At 37.2% G+C, this 26,878-nt stretch overlaps 1 protein-coding gene across 1 annotated transcript; it reads left to right on the forward strand.

Moving 5' to 3' along the window:
* Positions 1–274: 274 nt before the first annotated feature.
* Positions 275–26,705, forward strand: LOC131163765 (KH domain-containing protein HEN4). Its single transcript, XM_058120503.1, has 7 exons — positions 275–1,183; positions 8,940–9,380; positions 9,472–9,744; positions 20,840–21,136; positions 21,239–21,321; positions 25,492–25,603; positions 26,340–26,705. Exons 1-7 carry the CDS (start codon positions 533–535, stop codon positions 26,475–26,477), a joined length of 1,995 nt encoding a protein of 664 aa, XP_057976486.1. The 5' UTR covers positions 275–532; the 3' UTR covers positions 26,478–26,705.
* Positions 26,706–26,878: the final 173 nt, after the last annotated feature.

A 26,878-nucleotide genomic window follows, 5' to 3' on the forward strand; every position in this document is an offset into this window, starting at 1 on the left:
TTGTTTATTATATAGTTAATCGACTTTAAATTAATTGATTATTTTTAAAACAGGATGATGTGTCGAGTGTTTTTATGGGACTTAAAAAGTTGACAACCCAATAAATTATATATTATTTTAATCACATTCATTAATTGATATTTAATAATTTAAAGATAGGAAAAAAAAAGAGTCTTTAATAAAAAATTTTATTTGTTTTAAGTTTTTAATTTTTTATTTTCGTTTATGATTTTTATTTTATCAATTTTTGAATGCAAAGACCGCACAAAGATGTACGGTTGCGATGACGCATTAACAGATCCAAGCCCTTACAGTCGCCGAGTCGCGAATGTTTCCCTGGCCGCCAAACGTACCGAATCCCTAACCCTCTCGCTCTCTCTCTCTCTCTCTCTCTCTCTCTCTCTGCAGCTGAACCCCAGAGCAGGGAGAGTGAGAACACCAGAGACGAAGCCTAAGGGGAGAGAGAACGAAAGACGCGACAGAACTTCCAGGGAGAAAAAGATAAGCTTTTAGAGAGAGACAGTAGAGGGAGATGGAAGGCTCCTTCCTCTCTCCACCCGCGAAGCGTTCCATCTACACTGCCACTGGAATGTCCGAGCTCAGCCCTTACGCCCCCGCTGCAACCAACGGCTCGTACAAGCGGTCCAGGCCTCGGCCGCCGCCCCTCACGGTCCCCGCCGGCCACGTTGCCTTCCGGCTGCTCTGCCACTCCTCGCGTATCGGCGGCGTCATAGGCAAGTCGGGCACAATCATCAAGCAACTCCAGCAAGACACCGCCGCGAAGATCCGCGTTCAGGAGGCGCTGCCGAGCTCCGACGACAGGGTTATCATCGTCATTGCCTCGAGCAGCCTCAACAAGATGATGACGTTGAGTAGCTCGAAGGCTGAGAACAACGATGGTGCCGCTGGCCAAGAGGCTTTGGAAGTGTCGGCGGCGCAGGAAGCTCTAATTAGGGTTTTTGAGCGGATTTTGGATGTGGCTGCGGAAACCGATGGGGACTCGGCCCCACCAGGGGGCGTGGTGTCGTGCAGATTGCTGGCGGAGGCGAGCCAGGCGGGGTCAGTGATTGGGAAGGGTGGGAAGGTTATTGAGAATATAAGGAAGGACAGTGGTTGTAAAATTAGGGTTTTGTCTGGGGAGAAGCTTCCCTCATGCGCAGGGTCGAATGATGAGTTGGTGGAGGTAAGGATCCCTTGCACTGTTGATTAGCTGAGTTTAATTGCTATATTCTTGTACAGGAAAGTACTTGCTTGGGAGGCCTGCATTGCAATTCGAAAAAATGGATCGTGTTTTTTTCTTTTTTTTTCATGCCTTTACTTATTATTATTATTATGATTAGGCTTGTGCATATATTGGCATTGACATGCACATTTTTTGACAATTGTCTCCCTTAAATGCGTATTTTTTCCCCCTAAATATGGAACATTCTTGTTGGGAGGATGGAAGTTAAAAATTGGTGGATAAATTGCACTGGCATCCCTAAACTCTGCTAAGTTCCACTTTCATTCCAAATCTTCAACTTGTTTCATAAACTGCTCGATTTCTTGTAGATGAAGTTTTAACTCTGAAATTTTCTTCATTTTGGCTTGGAGGGCCTGTATTGCATCACTATAGAATATGTTGTGTTTTTCCATTTTTTCTTAACTGTTTATTATTATTTTTTATTTTTATTGTCATTGGCATGCGCTTTTTTTGACAATCTTTTCTGCCCTAAATATGTATTTTTCCCTAAGCATGGAGTATTCCTGTGGAAGTTAAATATTAGATATAAATAGTAGTGGGCTTCCCTAAACTTTGTTAAGTTTAACTTATCGTCACAAATGTGTTTGTAATAAAGGGCTTTGGGCCTTTGTGGTATAGATGGATTAAAGTTTTCCATAGGTAGCTAATACGTTAGTGATTGTTAATGGCCAGCCTAGGGATTGGTTTGGGTTTCGAGGGGGTTTAAAACAAGGGATCCATTATCTCCTTTCATAGTTTTCCTTTGAGGGATAACCCTTTTTCAGTTGCCTTTTGGGACCCAGTGATTTGAAAGGGGTGGGAAAAGATTAATTGTGGTGGAAGAAGGCTTCTCTCTCTTTTGGAGGTAGGATTAATCTTATTAGTGCTCTTTCTAATATTCCCATTTATTTTTTATCTCTTTCTAAAATTCCCATGAAAATGGCTGGGAACTTGAGAAGTTAATGAGGGATTTTTTGTGGTCCTGTAATGTGGAGGGCAAGAGGGATCACCTTGTTAGTTGGGAGGTGGTTAGAAGACCTAATCAAAGGGGGACTGTTCCTTGGTAATGTTGTTTCTAAGAACATCTTAATAGGCAAATGGTCATGGAGGTTCCCATTAGATTCTAACTCCTTATGGCACAAGGTAAGTAAGAGCAAGTATGGTATTCACAGAAATGTCTAATGTACTGGTGGGCTAGCATTGTCACTCATGTGTGTCCTCGGAACTTGTTTTCCTGGTATCTGGTTATATATTTACCCTCTCTCATTTCACTGTGGGCATTGGTGATTGAGTTCTTTTTTATAGGATTTTTGGGTGGGTAAGACTTTGGTGGAATTTCTAATGCCGTGTTTGTATATATTGTCTTCCATCTAGTAGGTACTTTAAAAAGGACAGTTCAGACGAGATGATTGATGGCTCTCTGCAGCTCTTTTTGGCTCATCTCCCTTTAAAGTTCAAATGAAGTTTTGTTTTCTCTTCATCTTATGAAGTCATTTGGGCTTGGCCTTGGCCCATAAGTAGGGCCTCAAATTGCCAGAAGGCATTTTTAGCTTGAAAAGAAGAGGTCCGATTGCTTCAGGCCTAGCAATCTTGCGATTGTTGCCGCCATTTCTTTAGATGATGAGATTATCCAAGGGCATTGGCCCATATCTGAAATTGAAGCCACTGCCTTCCAGACAGCGAGCAGCAAACCCCACTGCCAACAGCACTCACATACTAGGGTGTGTGAATATGTGCTTCACCATCTTCTCTATTATGTCCCAATAACTCCTGCTCATCCTCTTCTCCAGCATCTGCCAGTCTCCAAGCTCACACCTGAAAAACCCTACGATACTTCCAAAATTGCAGCACCAGTCGGCGCACCACTCTGCCAACAAAAGACTCTTTTGATGCCCAATCACTTTCCTCTGCTCCACCTGGTTCTTTGATCTGGTTACTGATCTTTCCAATCCACAACTCTGTGTTGATCCTCTGAAAAACATTGGTCTTCCTGAGAATCTTCTTAAGGAACATCTTGCAGAGTTCCTTTATGCAGAGGGAAACAGTTCACCATCCTTCAGCTCTGTAGTCTGATTTCAGGCTTCTCTGCTTTCCTTTAGTTATATGTGATTCACCAGAATCTTTCTAGATCTGTTGCTTTCAGCCCAATAAGTAACTTATGACCCTTCTTTGTCAATTCACGAATCCATGTATCCTGAACACTCTAAATCATAATTGCACCCTAGATTTAATCAACTTGCTACCCTCTTCTTTCTCCAAATGCAATGAAAACTTTTGAGTTTCTTCTGAATCATACCAATGCAAAGTTGAAAGATTTGCACCCAGTAGCCTTGACAGCCTCAAGCTCTCATTCGCTTTCTTCTGCAGCTTTGTGTTTGCACATTTCTAATGTTTTCTTTTTCCTATTTTGTTCTTGATGGACTAGCATTGGTCATTATTGAACTGTAATTAGTTTTGTGCTCTCTGTCATCAAATCAAAGCAGCAAATAATCTCTTAAAATGTGTGAACTTAAAAAAAAAAATAGAAGAAAAAAATTGATACTGCTAAGAAATTTGCATCACAAAATAGTTATAGATGAAAGAAACGGATAAACTAAGCAACCTTATTTTATTCATTTAATATAATCCTACCTATTTCCACCTTCGGCATTTGGTTTTTAGTGAGCAGCATGAGTAAGTGTTCAAAGCGCTATGATTTGGAATAGTGATTCATCAATCAAGCTTGCTTGTGCAACATACCAGGGTAACTGCACCATACCAGGGTAGCGGCACCATTGTCTCATTGCCTGTACTTGGGGTGTTCATCAGTTAATTTGGTCTGGATGTAGGATTTCATCAAATTCACTGATTTTATTAGTATAAAATAATTTAATCAAATTAAACAGTATATTATTTATAAAACAAAAAAAACCAAAATTGAAGTTTGTAAGTTCCATTTGGTTGATTTATTTCGTTAAAAGAATATTTTTACCTTTAAAGCAGCAAATAATCTCTTAAAATGTGTGACCTTAAAAAAAAAAAAATAGAAGAAAAAAATTGATACTGCTAAGAAATTTGCATCACAAAATAGTTATAGATGAAAGAAACGGATAAACTAAGCAACCTTATTTTATTCATTTAATATAATCCTGCCTATTTCCACCTTCGGCATTTGGTTTTTAGTGAGCAGCATGAGTAAGTGTTCAAAGCGCTATGATTTGGAATAGTGATTCGTCAACCAAGCTTACTTGTGCAACATACCAGCGTAACTGCACCATACCAGGGTAGCGGAACCATTGTCTCATTGCCTGTACTTGGGGTGTTCATCAGTTAATTTGGTCTGGATGTAGGATTTAATCAAATTCACTGATTTTATTAGTATAAAATAATTTAATCAAATTAAACAGTATATTATTTATAAAACAAAAAAACCAAAAGTGAAGTTTGTAAGTTCCATTTGGTTGATTTATTTAGTTAAAAGAATATTTTTACCTTTAAACATATATATTTTTGGATAGTAGAAGAAGAATTTCATTAATAGAATAAGAATATACAGCCTGGAGCACAAGACATCTCCTTAACGTGGTCTGGAAAATCCAGATAAAAAACACATAGAAACAACCTGAAAACTAAAAAAACTAGAGGAAAAGCAACACGGATCTAACGCTTCAAAACATGATGCCATTTGCGCTGAATATTAGAAAAGCTTACCCCCTTAAAATTCCCCAGCTGCACACCAAAGAGAAGCCTAACAATGTATTATTGGTGTTAATTCTATCAAGCCACCAACCAAATAAAAGCCTTGATTTTAAAGTTGACTTTGGCCTTCCAAATGGATCTATAGAGAGGAAAAGGTAAATTAGACCTATTCACAAAATCACAACAAGATTTGCAAGAGTAAACCCTGGAAGGATCAAAGACCAAGACTGACTATCCTACTCTAAAGGAAAAAGAAAGTTATTCAACAAGACTAGCAAATAGGATAGCTGTACCATCTCCCTATCATTTAATGATCTGCAAAAGTGGAAATCCCAATAAGGCAATGGACCCACCTAGATCAACAACAAAAGAAGAAATTGAATCATCTTGTCCAGAGCTCAAGCTAAAAAGACATGGAAAAAAGCTGGACAAAACTGCATTCCCCAACCAAGAATCTTCCAAACATGGATATAACTACCTCTTCCCACCAAGATTTAAATATGGGGAATGAAGGGGGGGGATAACTCTTAGATATAGGTTTCCTCGGACTCCTCATAGAACATCTAAATCTCAAATTAGTATCCTACTCATTCTTGTTTAATTCATACTTCTAACAACTAAATGCCACTAGGAAGAATTGTCTAGCAGAAACCACCAAAGTCATTTAGCCAAAAGAGCTGTGTTTTTAGACACCAAATTTCCAATACCCAAACCACCCTCCTGTTTAGACCTCCCCACCACTCCCCAACTCACCAAATGATCTCTAAAACCCCCTACCCAGACCACTAGAGAACTCCCTCATTATCTTCTCAATCTTACTAGCAACCCCCACTGGAATCCTGAAAATAGAGAGAAAATATAAAGGGATACAAGAAAGACAAGCCTGTATGAGTGTTGTTCTACCACCAAAAGAAAAAAGAACACCTTTCCACCCATCCAATCTCTTAGAAATCCTTTCCACATTAGGATCCCAAAATCTAACAAATTTAGGGTTACCCCCCCCCCCAACCCCTAAAAAAAACCCCAAGATAGAACAGTGGCCAATCCAAAACGCTACAACCCCTCCGCAGATAATTCCCTTACTCTTGACAGGAAAATTGATAACCACAATACCACTCTGCGCTATATTAATCTTAAGTCCATAAACTTTCTTGAAAACGTGAAGGAGACCCCAAATATTCATAAAGGAGGGTCTATGATCTTATAAAAAGAAGATAGTATCATTGGCAAATTGAAGGGGTGACATTCTGACCCCCTCTCTCCCCACTTCCAAACCTTTCACTGAACTTAAGCCACTGCCCTATCTATCATCCTACTCAAAATATCAGCCACTAAAACAAAAAGCGGGAAAGAGGGTCACTTTGCCTAATCCCTCTCGTAGCCTTAAACCAAGATTTAGACTCACCATTCACTAAAACAGAGTAGCTCATATTATACAAACAGCCTCTAATCCAATGCCGCCATCTCTCACCAAACCCCTTCCTCGCAAAAATCTTATCCAGGAACTTCCAGTTCTCTCTATCATAAGTTCTCTCAAAATCCAACTTAAAGATGATTCTCTTCTTCTTTCTTCTCCAAATATCCCCAACAACCTCATTGGCAACCAAAATGGCATCCACAATTTGCTCCCTTCCCCCCACCACCACTACCTAAAAAAAATGCACTTTGAGGCTTAGAGATAGTCCTATCAAGCACCACACTCAACCTATTAACTGAAACTTTAGTGATGATTTGATAAACGCTAGAAACTAAGCTAATAGGTCTATAGTTCGATATCTTGATGGATTTATTCTTCTTTGGCACAAGACTTATGAAAATGGAATTGATTCTTTTGCTTAAAATCCCATTTCCATAAAATTCATTCGAAACTTCAAGCAAATCTGCCTTAACCACCTTCCAACAAACTTGGAAGAAAGCCATATTAAAACCATCAAGTCTTGGAGCTTTATCCTTCTCCATCCCAAAAACCATGGCCCTCACTTCCTCTTCCTCAATAGGTCTCTCCAACCAAACCACCGCCTCACCAGACAAAGGGTTATAATCTAATCCTTCAAACATTGGTCTATTGACATCCTCCTCGGAGTACAAATTAGAATAAAACTTAGTGATTTCAGAAGTAATTTGACTTTGATTAGAGATAATGATCCCTCTATCACTTCCAACCTCCTAATCAAATTCTTCCTCATTTTCCCCAGCTCCTATGAAAAAATCTAGAATTACAATCACCATCTATGATCGATTTAAACTTCGTATTTTGCCTCCAACTCCTCATTTCCTTGGAAATCACCTACTCCAATTCATTCTTCAAAGGTACTTTTCTTATCTCTTTCTCCCCTGAGAGAATACCATCTTCGATCTAACTCAACCAACTCTCCTAAAATTCTAGCCGTTCTAAACCTTAAATCCCTGAACACTTCTCTATTCCAATCCTTCAACTTCTCTTTTAACCTCAGTTTTTTCATGAATCTAAAACCTTCCCACCCCCTCTTCACATCCCCATTCCAAGAGTTCCTGACTAAGGGCTGAAAGGAATCATGATCCAACCGCATGTTTTCAAACCTGAAAGAAGTAGGCCCCCAAGAAACCTTCCTCGATTCCAACATGATGGGAAAGTGGTTAGAAGTGGGCCTAGGTAAAATATATTAAAAGAGATTAGGGAACTAATCCTCCTACTTGATTTAAAAAAGGAATCTGTCAAGCCTACTTGCCGCTGCTCTAGCACCTCCTGCCGACCACGTAAAATTAGCATTATCAAGTGGAAGTTCTCTCAAACCACACTCCCGAATAAAAGAGGCAGAACTTAGCATAGTAGCAGTAACTCTATCACCCCCTTTTCTCTCTCTTGGAAACCTCGGCATTAAAATCACCTCCCACAATTCAATTAAGAGCACAATAGCCAAACACATAACAAAGCTCATCCAAAAAGAGCTCCTAAGGGAATCTGCACAATAGAAAGATGCCAAGTCACTCAATTACAAGAGATGAGAAGCACTTGAAGAGTTAGAGAAGCTCACGGTGGATTAACATTCTTCCGTTTCTGTTTAAACTGCTGTCCTGGTGGTTGTTTCAACTGTAATCATAGGCTTACATTCGATTTGCAAGGGAGGAAGAAGACCAACCTACTTATATGCATAACTGATGCTCCGTTATCTTTTTGAGGCTTTTAGATTGTGTGAATAGGAATTTTTGTTGTGAACTTGAAATGGATTCCCCTTAAATTGATTTGTGACCATTAGCATTTTGGAGGCAAGCCAAAGAAAAAGGGAAAGGTGAAGGGGGATGGTGGTGGCCTTCCTTTCAGCTTTCCCTTATATTCACTTTCTTTATAACTTTTGTTTCTTCTGCTTTCCTCACATGTCCATGGGGCTTGGAGCATTTTTTAATTAAAAAAAATGCAATAAGAAAAAAAAAATAGAGAGAGCATGTATCAATTCCTCCTTCTAAACTCTGACATTATTTGCCACTCAATATATGCAAATCAATTCCATCGTGCTAACTCTTAAAGAAGAACAAAAATAGAGAGAAACTAGACAAAACAGAACAGAGATTGAAGAAGGAAGAAGGAGACAAGAGGAAAGGCTGCAAGAGAGTGCAATCTGATTCAAATCTGATAGCTGCTTGAATTATACACCAGTGTTAACTAAAACTCATATTTGAATAGAACCCCCAACGAAAAATGAAATTACAAAATAACCTCAACGTTCTTAAAATACACAAAATAGCCCAAAACTAACTAAACTCTAAAATAACCAGAAATTTTTCCAAAGTAAAATAAAAATACTCTTGCTGCTATATAAACATCTAAAGTTCTCCATTGGTGGTTCCCCACTCTTCACATTATTTGCCATCCAAAGCATCACCATGGTCATTATCTCTATTTAGGTGTACATAGAGGAAATTACTCATGCCTTGTCTCAATAATCTTGAAAGTTGTATTAAACTCACATGGGTTGAGTCTAACATATGAGTTTCATTCTGTAATATATGTTAATTTTTTTTTACTCCATGTGACTTATTAAAAGGTTCAATGCTGTGGCAGATTGAGGGAGATATTCTTGGTGTGAAGAAAGCACTAGTTGCTGTCTCTCGGCGGCTTCAAGACTGCCTCCCAGTTGACAAAACAAAGAAGATTGGAAGCAGACATGTTGAGGCAAATGCACAGGAGGCCTTGCTTGATCCACGTGTGGACCTTTCCCAGCGGAGTTCAGTACTGCAGCCTAAGTCAAGCAACCCAGTCAGTTATTCTTCAGGAGGTCGACCCTTGTCCTTTGAGGCTGACAGGGTCTCTGTTTTGGACAGGAAAACAGTACAACAAGAAGTTATTTTTAGGATACTATGTTCCAATGATAAGGTTGGGGGTGTTATTGGTAAGGGAGGCACCATTGTCAGAGCTCTGCAAAATGAGACAGGTGCTTCTATAAGTGTCGGTGCGTCCATAGCTGAGTGTGACGAGCGATTAATTACTGTTACTGCATCAGAGGTTTATTATATGGTTTCCAGTTTCCGCTTTTCATTTTTATGCATATGCATTTTGTTGTTAATTTTATTTGACTAGGCTTTGCTTTTCACAGAATCCAGAATTGCGGTATTCGCCAGCACAGAACGCTATTGTTCTTGTTTTTGCTAGGTCTGTAGAGGCTGGCATTGAGAAGGGGCTAGATTCAGGCTCAAATAAGGCAACTGTCTCTGCACGGCTTGTAGTCCCATCAAATCAAGCTGGTTGCTTGTTGGGAAAAGGAGGTGTGATAATTTCGGAGATGAGAAGGGCAACTGGTGCTGGAATACGAATATTAGGGGGTGACCAGCTCCCAAAATGTGTCGTGGAAAACGATGAAGTGGTTCAGGTGTGTTGGCTTCTTATTTATTTATTTAAGGAATGAATTTGGAGTATGGAAGGATTTATTTATTTCTCTGTTTTTTTTTCCCTCAACTTGTGGGGTGATTGGGAGGGGTGCATTGATTGCTTTGATTTTCAACAAATAATTTATCTTCAAGGGTACTTACGAGTTACAAGCATAGTTGTCAATATGAGTATTTTAAGGTAAACTTGTCTTGAAAAAAAAAAGTCTACTTTATGGAAGTAGTTGAAAGCAATATGTAGGTGTCCAGTATACACACATGGAAATATGTGATACTCTTGAACTTAAATATATAACTATGCAGCAAAGTTCATTTACATGATAAAATTATAAAGTTAGGTGTTAAAACGTTAATTCTTTTTTCCCTCAAATGCTGAAAATTAGGATTTTCAAGAGATGTTTTCTGAAATATGGCAGCCATAATATCATGGAATTTACTCCAATTTCTAGATTTAAATTAGCCACATATAGTTTAGGCATGTACTTGTATCCTGTATGTTAATGCTTGATATGTTGTATTTAAGTTCAGAGTCTTGTGTTACACATTTCTCACAAATTTTTCCTCCTATTGAATTCTCAATGTGCCTTTAGATGTTAATGGAGCTTAATGATTAAATATTAAAATATTATAATGGTTTTGCTGATTCTGATGAGAATGTACATCCTTATGTCCCAATATGGTTTTGCTTAGGGGCTTTGGTTTTATTTGCATTCCCTTTCTACATTTTTGGTTAAGCAAGTTTCTATGTTTGTGAAATTTCAGATCTTTTCATGGTACAGACACTAGTATCAGTTCATCAAAGTAGGCTTTGATTTACATTGTTATCACTATGCCCAATATCTTAATTTAAATATTTTTTTTTCCATTACTTTTCGTAAGGTTGATTTTTTTGTTGCCTGGCACGATTTTTCTTATGAAGTTTCAGTTGGATTGATGTACGAATTTATAGGAAGAAAGGTTATTATTAGTGATTTTTTTTTAAAAGCATAATATATTATCTATTTATTTGTTAGAACCAATTTGATGTTTTATTTGGTTGAGTTGGGCTTTCTAATATGGGGTTTGGGATTTGATAAGGTAGATATTTGCCTAGTTTAGACTAGTGCAACTTGTGACTCTTTTAATGATAGTCTTAATGGATAAACCCCAATGGAAATTTCAGAAAAAGAATATGATCAGAAGAACTTAAAGATTATATGAAGGGAATCTGTGAATGCCAGATATTAAAAAATTGAGCATCACTAATAAAAAAAATATAGTTTTTTTCTGTCTTTGTTCACTTTTCTTTCCATTATTTGGAGGATGTTTTGTCCTCATTGTTGTATCCTGTGTTTTTCCTTTTTAAGCAGTAATTTTTTCCTGGTAATCAATGGTCTCTGGGGCCCAACCCATGGGGTGGAGGGGCCTTCCCTAAATTCCCACCCTCCTCTAGGTAGGTAGGTATGGCAGTATGAGTTTCAAACTTCTGACAGTAAGGAGAAGGATGGTCTAAACCATGATACTAGGGCTGTAATCAGTTCAGCTTCGGCCGAAACCGGTGACTGGAGAACTAGTTAGTTTTTAAAATTTATAAACTGAAGCTGAATCAAAAGTTAACGGTGCAATAAAAACCTAACCCCAGTTTAATTGGTTGGTTCGGTTAATTATTGGTTCCCCAAGGGACTGACAATTAAGGTGTTTGGGCCAACATCTTAATTGCAAGAATTGGGTTGAGACCCTATATCATTAATTTGGAAGGGGAACTGAAACAGTGAAAAACCAATCTGATGGTTATCTGGGGCTTTTTTTTTTTTTTTTTTTCAAGGTGGTTGAGGAGAGAGCCATAGCTTTTATAGGAAAGGAGTCCCACTTAACAAATTATTGATGCAAGATAAAAGCAATAGAACATTGAAATGTGCAGCTGGCATGTGCACCTGGCTGCTGTAGTGACTAGTGTGTGATAGTGGTGCTGACTACAATTCAGGGAAGTTCATTGTCCCATGTCAATCTATTTGAAAGAGGAGAGCCTCTTGCTATTCTATAGAAAACTTCTATAATCTTATTTACAATATATGCCTAAAAAAATAATAAATTAATGAAATTAAGATATAGTTGAGATTTGCATAACTACTTATACTATAAATATGTTTATTTTAATGTTAGTTTAAATAATAGAGCTATATTTTGGTTTTTCAGTCTGGTTTACATTCAAAATCAAAACCGAATTGAAACTGGAAACGGATTTTTTGAAAATCCAAAACCGAAAACCATATCGGATAAACCAAACCAAATTGTGAAATGGTTCAGTTTCAGGCGAGTTTTAGTTTTATGGTAATATTTGTACACCCTTACATGAGACAGACCAAGATTATCTGCTAGATTAGTCTGTTGTTGGAGACTATGAGACCCCAAGTGATGTGTGTATGCCAAAGGAGGTAGTATTCCTTACTCTTCCACAGGGACTGACATCTGTTATTTCAAAAAATTAATCCTAATTCCAGCTCCATTCTGTGCTGTATTAGGGAAAAGGTTATCCCTCAAACTACTAGTGACAGACATTATGCATCTTGTACATTTACAAACTCCCCTAAGATCTGTAAAATTTTAGAAGAGGCAAAAAAATCATTACAATAAATTTTTTTGTTTATCATGAAAAAAAAGAAGCTAGAACTAGAACTTAATTTACAATGTGGGGTGGAGTGTATAGCTCATCCTATGCTTATGCATCTTGGGCAGGATGAGTTCAGCGCATTACACAGAATTTTTGGAAGTTTTTTATGGTTTATTGGAGAAAAATTTTAGTGCGGGACCTATAAAAAATAGTGCGACATGTTCTAGTTCCAGAAATCGTGGGATAGGTGGTCTTCTGGGAAAAAAAATCTAGGTGAGACAGATGAGGAGGGGATGATTGAGTTTTTTATTTGATGCATATGATAGAGGTTAGGAAGGGTACGTGGAAGATGTGCACTTGGGTAAATGGATGGAGCATATTTTTTATCTTAGAATTTGTAGTGGGATCATAGTAGTCAAGGGCGCAAGGCACAATTATTAAAATTGTGTACAATGCCTATTTGGTCGGTAATTGATATAAAAACACATCAATAGTTATATTAGAATTTAAAATGTCAAAATATTCAATAGTAATTATGGCAGCCAAGTACCAAGTTCCAAGTGAAACGAACATGGTTCAACATAAGTAATTAGGCATGCAAGAGTTCAAGCTTCAAATTAGAAATGAAATGAAATTGCCAAGCCAAAGGCCCAAAAGCATCTTCAATATCAAAAGAAAAGAGTACAATAAAACAGCAGCTAAATTCAGTAAAAAAATGTTATATATTAATATATTTCATAAAAATGTATAGTTTGTATACTGCACTTCCAAGCAAATTACAAAACAACAGCTAAATTCAGTAAAAATGCTATATATTAATTATAAAGTATAAATTTGCATTAAACCACATAATTAATTACACATTATATAATATTAACTTAAGAGGCTTAATGCAAGTTAATATTATAAGAAGAAGCAGCTGGCAGGAGGCAGCAGAACTGAAGAACTGAAAAAGTAGAAGAAGCAGAAGAAGAACTGAAGAAGAAGAAGAAGCAGAAGCAGAACAAGAACTGAAGAAGAATAAGAAGCAGAAGAACTGAAGAAGAAGAAGATGTGGAAGAAGAACTGAAAAAGAAGAAGCAGAAGAAGAACTGAAGAAGAAGCAGAAGAACTGAAGAAGAAGAAGAAGAAGAAGATGGAGACTTACTAGTTTGAAAATCGAAGCAGCCTGACAACTCACTAAGGCTTGAACCTCGAAGATGAACTGACGAAGGACTCCTGCTGGTTCAAATGGAAGACAAAAGCCTTGTGCTGGTTCGAACTTCGAGGGGTTGAAGATGAAGGGCTCCTGCTGGTTTTGTACTGCTTCGAAGGGTCGATTGGCCGAAGACGAACAGATCCTGCTGGTTTCATGCTGCTTCGAAGGGTCGAAGACGAAGGGCTAGGCTGGTGTGAGTCGAACTGTCAAAGGTTGGATTGCTGGAAGATGCCTAGGGCTGGTTCTGGCTACGTTTTATTTCTTAACAGCTTCAAAAATTTCAAGGTGCAACTCACTGCACCTACTTGTGCCTCTTGAAGGTCGCCTCACCTGAAGAAGAATGAGGCACTAGCTTGGTTGCCTCACTGCCCCTCACGCCTAGGCGCCCCTTAACTACTATGAGTGGAATTTAGCATCATAACAGCAAGTGAAAACGCGCACACAGAGAATGCAGTTGGGTGTAGGTAGAGTATTAATCTTTCTTCAAGGCACATTAGTTAATGAACTTTTTGGGAATATGCAGAAAGTTTAATTATTTAAACAAGGAAGATTTTGATTATATGACATAAGCCTGTGTGATGGACACACATAAATAAGTATATCTAACTTCTGATTGTTGGGTTTTGAAAGCTAGATTAACAGTTAAAAGACAAAACAAAAATGACCAAATTGGGGTTGGTCTCTGGGAGGAAATCCTGATGCCATAAGAATGGATGATTAATTGTATTAAGAGAGCAAATAAAGTTGCCCTCAGTGAGTTGAAAGGAATCACTTCATTCTCTTTGTAGCTTTTGTGATGAATTGGTCTTATACCAAAAAGTTTTTCCCCCCTTTCAATGTGGAGTCTATTGTAAATTGGGGCAGAAGTGTGAAAAATTGGAAATGATGGATATCATAATCACATTGAAGTTAGCCAAGGAGCAGAGAATGAGTTAAGTTTTAAGATGGTTGTTCTATAACTTGATGACAGACGAATAATTGTGGTTACTAATGTAAGAAAACATAGGATTTGATTATGTTGAGTGTGCAAGGTTGGGGATCGTAGAGTTTACAGATGATATAGAAAGGTGGTGGAAGGGTTCTATAAGATTCGATTGAGAATCATGTGGCTAAGTCAAGTTTGGGAGGATATAGTTAATTGAGGATAACAAACTGCTGGTGTTGTAAAAAGGTCTTTTGAAATCGGAGAAGATGTGGATAAGGTAGATAGGAAGTGTTTCAAAAGCTCCTGGTGTATGGATTGAGAAGTTGAAGTGTGAGCAATTGTCATCTGGTTAAGTTGTTCAATAATTCTATTAAGAGAGAAAAGATTTGTTTTATTCTGGAAAATGCCAAATTATTGGATTGTAATTTTGATTTTAAATAGGAACAAAAGAGAGAAGCAAGAAATTTGAATTCCTTTTTGATAAATGAATAAATATATATTAATGAAGGGGTGATACAGTCATGCATGCTGGACATCTTCCTTAAAAGGCAAAATGAAAATTTAAAAAAAAAAGAAAGAAATGAAAAGAAAATGAGAACTCCTCAGGAAACCTTTCCAATCCTGCTTGAGATTAGTGAACAGTGCCCCTCTTAATTCACCAGAAGCATAAGCCTGCAGTGACATGAAGAGAACAATTCTCTTCCATGCATCTTTGCAGACAGATATTGATGGAAGCAAAGAGATACAAGAAAACAGGAAAGAGCAAAGGAAAAACACTGATATCTCAATTCCTAGGAGGAAAAGAGAGGAAAAAGTATTCTGTAGCAAGAGTTCACCCGAAAAGTTGCTGTATACAAATTGGGAGAAACTTTGAAGAGGTTCTAGGGTTTCCTAGCAGAGAAGACATTTTAGTCCTTCATTTAGAATCTTGATCTAAGTGCTGTCAATCTGATCCATAAAAAAGCACACAAGATTGACCAAAACACCCTAAATAGTGACATGACTAATTTAAAAGAAATATGACATAAAATAAATTCTTAGAAAACAAAATTACCCCTACCCCGATGGAGAAGTTAAATGACTGAAAAATAAGACACATTAAACAGGAATGGCAGATTTAGGACATAAATCTGACTCAGAAGTACATCAAATCACATACTTGGATCAGCTTTGCATTAGTCCCTTCAGATGACCTAAATCTCCCCCTCAACTTGGAACCATCTTTGCCAGAAAAATATTATAATAAGGACCTGGATGATGCAAATTGAAAATATTTGGGGTTCAATGTGCTTGGAAGCTTCAATCAGCATGCACTGTTATCAATCCTTTCTAGCATCTCACAAGTATCAATTTTCCTTGCACCTAGCATGTTATATTCACCTGCTGGATACCTTACCCTTGTTGGATACCTATGCCTTGTCACCAACTTCAAAGACCACCTTTTGTCCTTATATTCCTCATACATTTTATTGTCAATTTTCTTTCTTACCTCTTCATGAATCTGCCTGATGCGATCTACCATCTCTTCATCTTTGTAATTTGTACAACTAGATAATGGCAGTGCTACAAGGTCCATAACACTTTCTTGGATTCTGCCCACTGATAATATCAAAAGGACTCATTTTGTAGTCCTGTTTTTCAACTTTTTCTAAGAAAATTCTATATGAGTAAGAACTTCATTTACTGCTTAATTTTGCTGCTGAGTAAATTTTGAATCAAATTTCTAAAACTTCTGTGAGTTCTGTTTTCCCACCAGATTGTATATCATTAGCAGAACTAAAGTTCTGGTCAGAAAATGTACTTCATGGAGACCTTCAAAAATGTCTGATAAACTTTCTGTTCCTATTAGAAGTTTTGTCACCCATGTTCAAACAGCACGCACACATGCTGTGCAGGGTGTCAAAATTAAGAATTTCAAGTAACTCAAGTAGCGGCAAGCCACCATGCCATCTAGTAACAGTAGTAATCCATTGTTCTTTAAAAACAGTTAAGGGTTGTATCCAGTCCTTCAAAATATGGCAAGGGGAACGAGGGACAAGGCTTTCTTTCTCTCATTACTAGCATGGGTTCTATTTGAAGTCCATAGCTCCTTCCACTGTTCTAGCAATAACCCGCTGACATCTGACTGTTAGTCGAGGAGACCGTACTAGGCTATTAATCTAGATATGTGCTTCATGTGCTCTGAGTCAAATGAAACAGCTGACCATTTGTTTTCACTCTGTTGGGTGGCTAAGCGGCTTTGAGACCTTCTGTTTTCAGTCTTTCGTGAGGCTGTTGTGCTCCTACAGACAGTTGATAACTTCTCGAAGGTGCGCTACAGAGGTTTTAGGAGAAGTAGGGAAGGGCTGGCCCTTTGGAGGTTTGCTACCTTCGACTCTTTGGTAAAAAAGGATGTTAGGATTTTTAATGGCAATATAAACCACGCCCCCCCACACCAAAAAAACAGGGATCTGATTGTGGAAACAGCCAAGTTTCAAAGGGTTCTGTTCCAGGAACAGTGCAAGAGGATGTGATCAATAGATTCCGCACATTCAAAGCAGAAGCACCTGCTCCCAAGGGTCAGCCCCCCTTTTTTGAAGGATGTCCATGGTGAGACTTTTGCCTAGATTTGCCTCCCATGCATGGTTGTTAGAATCTTATGGTTTGCGATTTGATTCATACGATTTGTATCAATTCCACAATGAATCGATTCGAATCTTACTAGTGAATCTAGAAACAATTGAATTATTGCTGAACTTATTGTTTTTTTTTTATATAATAATGAAAGATAATATATTGAGAAAGAGAATGCACAATCATATTGATTGCTGAATCTATTGATTGACTTTGTGAATCTAACAAATCTATTACCATTCCTTGACTCTTGGAGGAGTATAGTTTTCTGCCATTGAGAAGAAAGGACAGAACACTCATTAGCTTAGGTGGTACTCATGTTTTGTTGTGTTGTTAAGATTCAAAAGTTGGTTTTCTTAGTTGGTTGTCCAATTATTATCATTTTTTGAGGTTCATCCTTTTTTTAATCCGAGAAAGAATATGCATGAAATATTATTCTTTTTAATTTTTGATATACACCAATTGTTCAGTTTTTATTTTTTTTCTTGATTCTTTCCCTTAAACACCTTAAACTTCATTTTTTTTATTAATAATTTTGACTCATTCCCTTTTCATTTGTTTAGGGAAAGCATGCACATGAAATATGATTTTTTTTATTGTCAAAATTTAGATGTATTTTACTATTTTGCCTCTTGTTTGTATATCAATGTATGCATCTCGTTTAAAATTGATTTTGGAAATTTGTACTGATGCAATTCAATTTGATTCTTGATTCTCGATTCCCAAAATTGGAATTTCAATTCATGATTCGGATCTTGATTTGACAACTATGCTCCCATGCAAAGAAAGCAACTTTGATGGGGCTGCTGTTTTCCAAATGGCTTTCCAAGGACAATTGTCAAGAGTTTCTCTCAGGGGAGTGAGTTTCCTATAGAAGGACCTGTCCGTGGACATGTCATTGCCAGGGTCCACTTCAGATCGATTGTCATGTTACTGCAGTAACATTTGTATAAGAAATCAAAGCAACTAGTAAGTTCCTCCATTTATCAGTCAAAAGCATTCCTAATCAGAGTCCAAAAATTCCCTTGGTTGGAAATCTGGAGATAATTACTGATGATGGCATCCTTTCAAGCTAGAATGAAGATACAGGGGAATTTGGTGCTTTGAGGAAATTGGCCACACCAGACACACACACACAAACTCAAACTAACAGAACTTACAGTTTCATGTTCAGAGATTAAAAACTGAAAATAGAAACCTTAATCCTGAGGAGCCCCATAGGTCCAACTCCAAGACAACATATCTGGGCCCACCATATCCATGGCACTGATGGTGACCTTGTGATGAGCATGCACGGTGCACAGCCTTGTGAGTGCATTCTGATCATGAGGACCCATTGGGTCTCCTCAGTCAGTGAGACTACTAACGGCTTGCTGCTTCCACCCCTTGCTAGGCATTAGATAGTGGGCTTTGTGATCCTCTCCCTGTTGTCCCTCAGAACCTTGCTGTAGCTCTTCGTTCCTCACTTGACCAAACCCTTCCCTCCTTTTTTCTGACATCTCTCTCTCTCTCTCTCTCTCTCTCTCTCTCTCTCTCTCTCTCTCTCTCATCCTCTGATCTCTTTTGAAAGAGTGGAATTTCAGGCTACTTGGGGGGCTTTGTGATCCTCTCGATGTTGTCTCTCAGAATGTTGCTGTACCTCTTCATTCCTCCTTTGACTAACCCTTGCCTCTCCACTGCATCACATCTAAGATCCCTCTCTCTCTCTCTCTCTCTCTATTCCCCTTTGGTCTCTTTTGGAAGAGGAGAACAGAAGGCTATTTGAGGGATGACAAATTGGCATTAGAACTGAGAGATTTCTGATCTATTCATAGAGTATCCTAGCATTTTCTTACAAAGCAATTTGAGGGTCATTACTTTGGTGGTTTTTATAGAGCTTGGTGATATTGATATTTTTGTATGTGTGACTAATTCTTGTTGCCTACGTTTTCTTACAAAGCAGTTTGTGGTTATTCAGTTTTTTTTTTTAAAAAATAATTTTGGAGCACTTGATTGTCTTTCAGAAATGATTTAAGTTCTTCAATGTCCTGTTGTGCCAACCTACCCACCCTTATTCAGTTTGGTGTTTTTTTGGAAGGCTTGATCATGCCCTGTAGACGTGATTTCAAGTTTTTTCAGGTCCTGTTGTGCCAACATCCCTGCCCTCAAACAAATACTTCCAATAAGAATATCAATGCCCCTCTACGTCAATGAAATGCCAGATGGGCTCTTAAGTTGGATGGAAAATGTTATATTGAATGGAAAATATTCCCTAGACTACTTCCTTATTGGCTAAAATATCTAAAGGCAGTTTTAGTGCCTACATTGTTTTTTTTTCCAACAAACTATCTTAAATTTGTGGCTTGGCCTCTGGGGCATTATATATGCTTCATTTTTGTTTTGGATTGTTCATCTCATAAGGACCTGTTGTTAAGTGGTGGGGTTGCTGCAACCTGTTCAGATTCTCTCTCTCTCAGTGCCGTTACTGGTGATGGTTTGGGTCAAAAAACCGAAGCAAGCAATACAGGTTTGGTCAGAGTTTTAAAATTTTTCCAACAATTTGATTTGGGTTGCAGTTTGGCAGATGAAACCAGCCCAAACTGCCAAACTGGGACACCTGTAACTTAAATATTAAGTATTTTATTAATAATATACCTTCATCCTGGCCAACGTATAAGAAACAGGAAAACAATATGAACCTTTTAACACTATATTCTTCATTTGCATATGAGCTCTAAGTCTTGGAGTTTATATTTTAATATTTTATGTATGTTTTTTCTAATTATTTTAAAGGTTGTTCTTTGTATTATAATGCTTTATTTAAGTACTAACTTAAAAGCATTCTAACACTGAGAAATGATTTTTAAAATTTTGTAACAGACTTGTATGAAGTTTTTTAATTATATATTTATTTGCTCTTAACTATGTGCGAAATTTCATTGTATTTCGAATTAATTCAAATTTAATGTCTAAACTGTTGATTCAAATTGACCCTAACTGTCAGCTATCAAGTTGAATGGTTCACAGTTCGGTTGGCTAGCTGTTTGGTTATATTTTGAAATTTTTCCGAACCATGGAAGACTGGTTAGTTTGGGTTTAGAAGTGAACCGACCCATGCTCAATCCTAAGTAGCATAGCAACTGATGGCGAAATATTCTCCTAATTTCTTTTAGTTGAGAGTTTTGCTAAGAGTCTGTCATTGTGGGGATAGATTTTGCCTTGGTCCTTTGTTTGCTTAGTCCAGGGTTTGCTGTGCTTGGTTGTGTTTTATATTTTCTGGCTGCTCTTCTTTTTGGTTTTTCAGAGCATTTGTGATTTTATAAATAAATAGTGGCCACACTGATTAGATTATAGGGGAGGATTTGGGTTTGGGAAGAACTGGCAAAATTTTTTTTTTTTTGGGGGGGGTTAGTGTGTGGGGTGATGTTCATGCATCTTGACAGCAGCTGCTGTTGTAGATTCTCCAATTTACCTTTTTTTTGTAGATGAAGAAATGAAAATTTTTCTTGTTCTCTCTTTCCCTTAATGTCTATATTTTCTCTTCAGCTTTGATTTGTTGCTAGATCCCTAAATATGCTGCCACTCAAAGGAATTATGGTATTTTGGTCGAATAATATCATGAAAATTCAGTATTGTTAAATTTGGCAATTTTTTAGTGTAATTTGATTATAAATTATTATTATTATTAGTATTATTATTATTTAAGATTCAGCAGAGGAACCTATAAATTTACTGAAAAACAATGATTTCTTTTTCATATTTAAAATTTTACAGATTTCAGGGGAGTTTGTAAATGTTCAAGATGCATTATGTCGTGTCACTGGTAGATTGAGGGATAACCTTTTCCCTAATACAGCACAGAATGGAGCTGGAATTAGGAGCAATTCTTCTGCAATAACTGATATCAGTCCCTATGGAAGAGTAAAGGATATTGCCTCCCTTGGGATACACACATCACTTGGGCCTTCTCATAGTCTCAACCAACAGACTAGTCTAGCACGGAGTATGGATCATCTTGGTCTGTCTCATGGTTTAGACCGTCCTGCTTCACCGCCATTATGGTCATCGCAGGTCAGGACCTCTGCCCACCCCCACCCCCACCCCCACCCCCACAATATTCACTTTTAGGCACCTTGAAATTTGAAATAATTTTATCATTTGGTCTGATTGCAGTCATTGGCTGGACTAAATCTGCGGGTTGGCACGGATGTTGGTAAAGGATTAACCTCATTTAAAGGTGGCTTGGAACTTGGCAGGTTGGTAGTGCACAATCCACCTAGATGGTCATACGATATCGAACTGCATCTGCTTATTAGATGAGGGTTGATGGGCATTTAATTTTTCAATTAAATAGTTCAATATGTTAAATTTTCCACACATTAGCTTGAGCACAGCTGATGTTTTATTTTGAACCACTATATGCTAGGCGTTGCACATCTTTTAAAATTACTTGAGAACCAATGCTTAGTTGTTTAGGTGCTCTATACCAAGCAAGGATAATTTTCCTTATACAAGTTCATTATTTTTACAAATTTTTTCAATGAATTGTAATTTAGTAGAGAGTAGCCTTTAAACTGCTAGCAGTTTTGCTTTCATGCTATATGTCATTTGAGGCGTGCCCAGACCTGCATACATGGGAACTTCATGCACTGGCTGGCTTTTTTTATTATTTAATGTTGTTAAAATCCCAATTCATATCGTAGAATCTTTCAATCCGACAATCCAAAATTCACAAAACTATTTAACTACTTCAAAATATTTTGGAGCTGTGTTCTTTGGGAACATGATCCAAGTCTTGAGATCATGGGATCTTTGTGATCCTACGATCCTACACATGTTATAGGATTTTGAGTCTAATTTAAATGATTTTTTATTTTTTTGTTTTGTTCTCATTTTAATAACTTTTATTTAGCTTGTCACCATAGAACTGGACACAAAAAGGGTTCAAGAATATGTCCCAATTGATAAAGGAAAAAATCCATTTTAATTAAAGCTTAAACTTTGACCACACGAAGGAAAGAAAACCCTTAACAGTCTTATTATAGTCTAAGTTCAGTTTGTTAGTTTTAATTTTTTTCATTTTATTGTGTTACTATGAACTTGATCCTCATTGATTTGGTAGTTTCACCACCTCATGGATCAAAGCTTGGTATGTAGTTAGTTATTTTATCTTCCTCCTGTTCTTTTAAATCTCAATCATTTTTGCTTTTTGCACCTTCTAAAATTTTAATTTTGTTTCATCCCTTGTTCTTTGAGATTTTCTGTTTTTTGTGGTCCGCCCATACGTGAGAGCTTTGTGTGCTGGGCTGCCTTTTATATATATATATATCATGAAAAGTAACTTTATCTCATTGTCTAGGGTGGATAGACTGCCAAGCGTGCAAGAGGAAAATAAATGTACATGCATGCATAAGCCAATATAGAACCATGTTTGATTGAAGGATTTTAAGTATGCTACCTTTGGATTCAATGCAACTCTATCGATTCTCTTTTGTTAGCGACACAAGTATCCATATAGGGTAACTGCAACCAAGAAGCTCTCTTGAACACACACACACACACACACACACTCTTGTAGTGCATGCGAATGTGTGTGTGTGTGTGTGTGTGAGAGAGAGAGAGAGATGTTCTCTAGTTTGGATTTATAGAGGAGCGAGGGAGAGATGGATGAGCACCTCTCGTCCCCAATAACGCTAATCCTTATTAGTGTTTTAACTGTTTCTCCTTACTCCTACTTTACCTCTCCTTTCGTATCTAATTCGTTTTAACGTCAATCTTCTTCTTAATTGCACTTTGCTCCTTTTATGCGTGACCTCTTTTATTCATTATAATTTGGTGATAAGTGCAACAATTTGAATTATAGAACGTTCTAATTTTCCTAATAATAGTAGAACTTACATTATTATCCATGCCTAGCAGGTATCATGGTAATCCAAATTAGATTGAATGAAAGAGAACTTTTCTGTTTCAATTACATGTGATAAATCCCTCTGTTGGATAATATCATTGAATTAAACCAGTAAGGTATTAAATTATTGCCAGACCCTCATGTGATGCTTAGTTTGTGGAATGGGATGAGGTAGGAATGGAATGGTTTGAAAATTCGATTGAAGAATGCACAAAAACCAAGTAATTAATTTGATTCCTGACCAACCATTTTCATTCTATTCATAGTACCCAATGCACAGTTAGTTCATTCATATTAGTTGTAATGAGTCTGACTGTATGAATGTGATTGGGATTTTTCTTCTAATTCTCAGTTCAACTTACCCATTTCTCTAAGTTACGTCACAATAAATGACAAACATTTCCTCTATTTAGGGAAATTTATAGATCCCATGCACTCTCATGTTGTTGACACCACCTACTGGAACTTAGGGCTTCCTGCTGCTCATGTTGTTGTAACTTGTAACATGTTCAAGTTTCCTGGTGAGGATATAAACAGATTGAACTAAGTTTAGAAAACTATGAAACCTTAGGTTTTAGGATTGTTCGCACAGTTGTGACCATGGTTTTAAATCGTGGTAGCGGGTAGCGTAACGTAACGGTAACGGGTGTAACGGGAAGCAGGAGTAGCGGATGTTACATAACGGGAAGCGGGTGTAACGGCCGTGAATTTTTTTGAAGCACGCACAACCTTGTGCATATTAGCGTACTTACATGTTTTAAACTTTTAACCATTCTTACAAAGGGTTTTAGTGTATTTTGGACCCTTTAGTTCGAGTAACTAGGTTATTTGGTAAGGGCAACAAGTTTACATTTGTTTTAAACCATCATTGATAGAAAATTACATGTGTGCGCGTATTTATACTTCTCATTGTTCTTATCTGTGATAAATTCTTATGTGTGCTAAATGAATTAATAAAATAAAATACATTATACACTCCATTAATCTATTAGACACATAAGACATATGAATAATATAAATATAAAATAGTTAGAAAAGAAAGAAGGTTGAAGTTGAAAAATAAAGAACATAAATATCACATTACTAATATTATTAAAAAAAAAATTTCCTAACAAGTTAGTGTTTTGAAATTGTTAATTAATGCATCTATTGTGAGTATTTAAAAAAATAGTAAATTTTGCATCATTGTCATCCTCATTATAATCTTTTCCCCCTCTTGCGACTTGGTATATTGAGAATGATATATGAAAGAGAGAGAAAAAGTGAGAAAAAAAAGTAAAAAATAAAATATTTTTTTGGTGTAATAGTCCTGTAGTGGTTACGTAATGGCCGTAGCAGCCTTTACGTAACGGTCGCGGTCCGTAACGGCCGCTACGGCCGTGATTTTTCTTCCCACTGATTTCGCGGTGTGTAATGGTATCGGTAACCCAAAAAACCTTTACGTAACGGTGTTACGTAACGGTCGCAGCCTTTATTTAAAACCATGGTTGTGACTTGTGACCATGAACATATGATCGATGGGTAGTAAAACCCCATCTAGATATTCTTACATTGCATGCACAATAGTCTTGTTCTTTGAACAAGTTCCCTTTTATTATTTACCGTAGAGACTTTAGACCAGTCACACTTATGCGACAGACAATGTGGGATAATCTTTCGGATTGTCAATGCCCAATTTACGATATTATGACAGAGAGTTCAAGAACTAAGTGTTTGGAACATGCTTATAACTTAAGAACTTATCATTTCAACATAGATTCTCTTTATTGTCTCAACATAGATTCTGTGGACTTATTCATGTAACAGAAATAATACTTGTATGACATGAATTAGCTTGCCTCTATTGATAATTTCAGTATGAAAAAAAAATATATATTGTATAAACTAACTGATTCGGTTTTAGAGCATAGTAGGAACGGCAACAACAACAACGAAGCCATAAATTCCACTAATATGAAGCCATTTTCGCCATTTAATATAGTTTTTGATCCATAGAAGAACTTTGAAATTAAATAACATTGTAAAGACATTTTATTTTCCTACCTCTAGCCCTGGTGTGATTTTAGGCTCGACTTGTTATTAGCTGCCTAAAACTATTGGAATGCTAGATTGATGCTTAATTCTTTAAATTTTAATTTTATTTCTATGATCCTACAATCTAATGTCATGATCCAATCTGAAAAACCTCCCGATGATTAAAAGTGTCATCCCAACTTTACAACATTGCACATATCACATGGATTCCCTTATTATGCACCTTGACCTGGCTCAATTCAACAAAGTTCTAATCCTAATTGCTTTCCTCCATATATGATACTTAAAATATTACTATCATTTGTATTTAAAACGAATTTGAACTTTAGTGCTTCAAGCATCATCAAGCAAATCTTATGCTCCAATTATCCCCAATACTTTTATCATGATTGCAGACAAATGGAAAAAAGTAACTTCAGAAGTGAATAAAACCATTGTGTACTTGCATTTATCAGTGAGTTACTCCTTTTTTTATTGTTTGCAGTGGAAGCAAAACAGCCATTGTGACTAATACAACCGTGGAGATTGTAGTTCCTGAAAACGTCATAGGCTCTGTCTATGGAGAGAATGGTAGCAATTTAACCCGTTTAAGACAGGTAAATTACCCTGCTTTTGGAAATTATCGTGCATGGATTCATGATTCTTTCTTCTTTCTCTAATTCGGAGAAAATCTACACAAGAATCAACTTGAGTCTGGCCTAAATAATGGCTGCCCATGCCCATTGATTTTTCTGAGTGGATCTCACTGTTTGCAAAGGTGGTGTTTATTTTCATTATCATGACTGGATTGTTACAAGTTGTGTGGTAGTCATCAGTTCCAGGATAGACCTTCCGATTTTTCCAGGTTTTTTTTTTGGCTGTTTTTGTGTGTGTGTGTGTGTTGGGAAGAGATACCCAGTCTACTATAGCGCATCACAGACAAATCGCTCTGCTGGCTCTTCCTGTATCTGTGTGATAAGGCTATGACATACAGACGCCCACTCTATGGCTCCTTAAAATCTGGTTGTGGCTCAAAATTTAATGCACCCAATGACTTGTATAAAAGAGGACACTGGATCTGCCAGACCCCTGAGTAGAAAAAGATGCATTGAATTTCTGGAAGCATGTCAAATAGGCTGCCTTGTGATTAGAAGAGTTGCATTCAACTGAATTTAAAATTAAGATGTGGATGTCAAATAGAAAAAGATCCAGTGTTGCGTTTTCTTTTTTGTTGAGCGTTCCAGACATTTTACTTATGGTTCTAATTTTTATGCTACTGTTCGGTTATTGGCAACATATGCCATTTTTCAACTGTTTGTAAATTTAACACCATCCTGGGTGCTCTTGAATCAGATTTCGGGTGCAAAAGTCATAGTGCACGAACCCCGTCCTGGAGCAAGCGACAGGCTTGTCGTCATATCAGGGACACCTGATGAGACCCAGGCAGCACAAAGTCTCCTCCAGGCGTTCATTCTTACTGGACGATCATGACATTATCACCATGATTCTATTTCCAGCTAGTGCAGGACCGCCACAGTTTGTCGTCTGTTTGAAACTTTTATTTTTATTTTGATTTTTAGCTTTGTACACTATGTTTTAGTTATCTGAGGCAACTTTTTCTTTTTGGGCCGAACTCTTCATTTTGTGTTGACTTCCCCAACTCTTATTACTTTTAACTTAAGTGTAATATTTCTGTAATGAGATGTTACCATTGTGTTATTTGGATTGGATTTGCATTAGGGAACTATGATTTAGTTATCTGAGGCAACTTTTGTTTTTGGGGCCAAACTCTTCATTTTGGTGTTGACTGCCCCAACTCTTATTACTTTTTAACCCAAGTGTAATGTTTCTGTAATGATATGTTACCATTGTGTTATTTGGATTGGATTTGC

The sequence above is a fragment of the Malania oleifera genome, chromosome 9 (genome assembly GCF_029873635.1).
Source record: "Malania oleifera isolate guangnan ecotype guangnan chromosome 9, ASM2987363v1, whole genome shotgun sequence".
NCBI lineage: Eukaryota > Viridiplantae > Streptophyta > Magnoliopsida > Santalales > Ximeniaceae > Malania > Malania oleifera.

Bases quoted from the DNA above. Each gene is read 5' to 3' on its own strand.
- LOC131163765 (XM_058120503.1), top strand. From the start codon at position 533: ATGGAAGGCTCCTTCCTCTCTCCACCCGCGAAGCGTTCCATCTACACT. The intron at 1,184-8,939 runs GTAAGGATCCCT...ATGCTGTGGCAG, and splicing joins CGAATGATGAGTTGGTGGAG to ATTGAGGGAGATATTCTTGG. The intron at 9,745-20,839 runs GTGTGTTGGCTT...AAAATTTTACAG, and splicing joins AAAACGATGAAGTGGTTCAG to ATTTCAGGGGAGTTTGTAAA.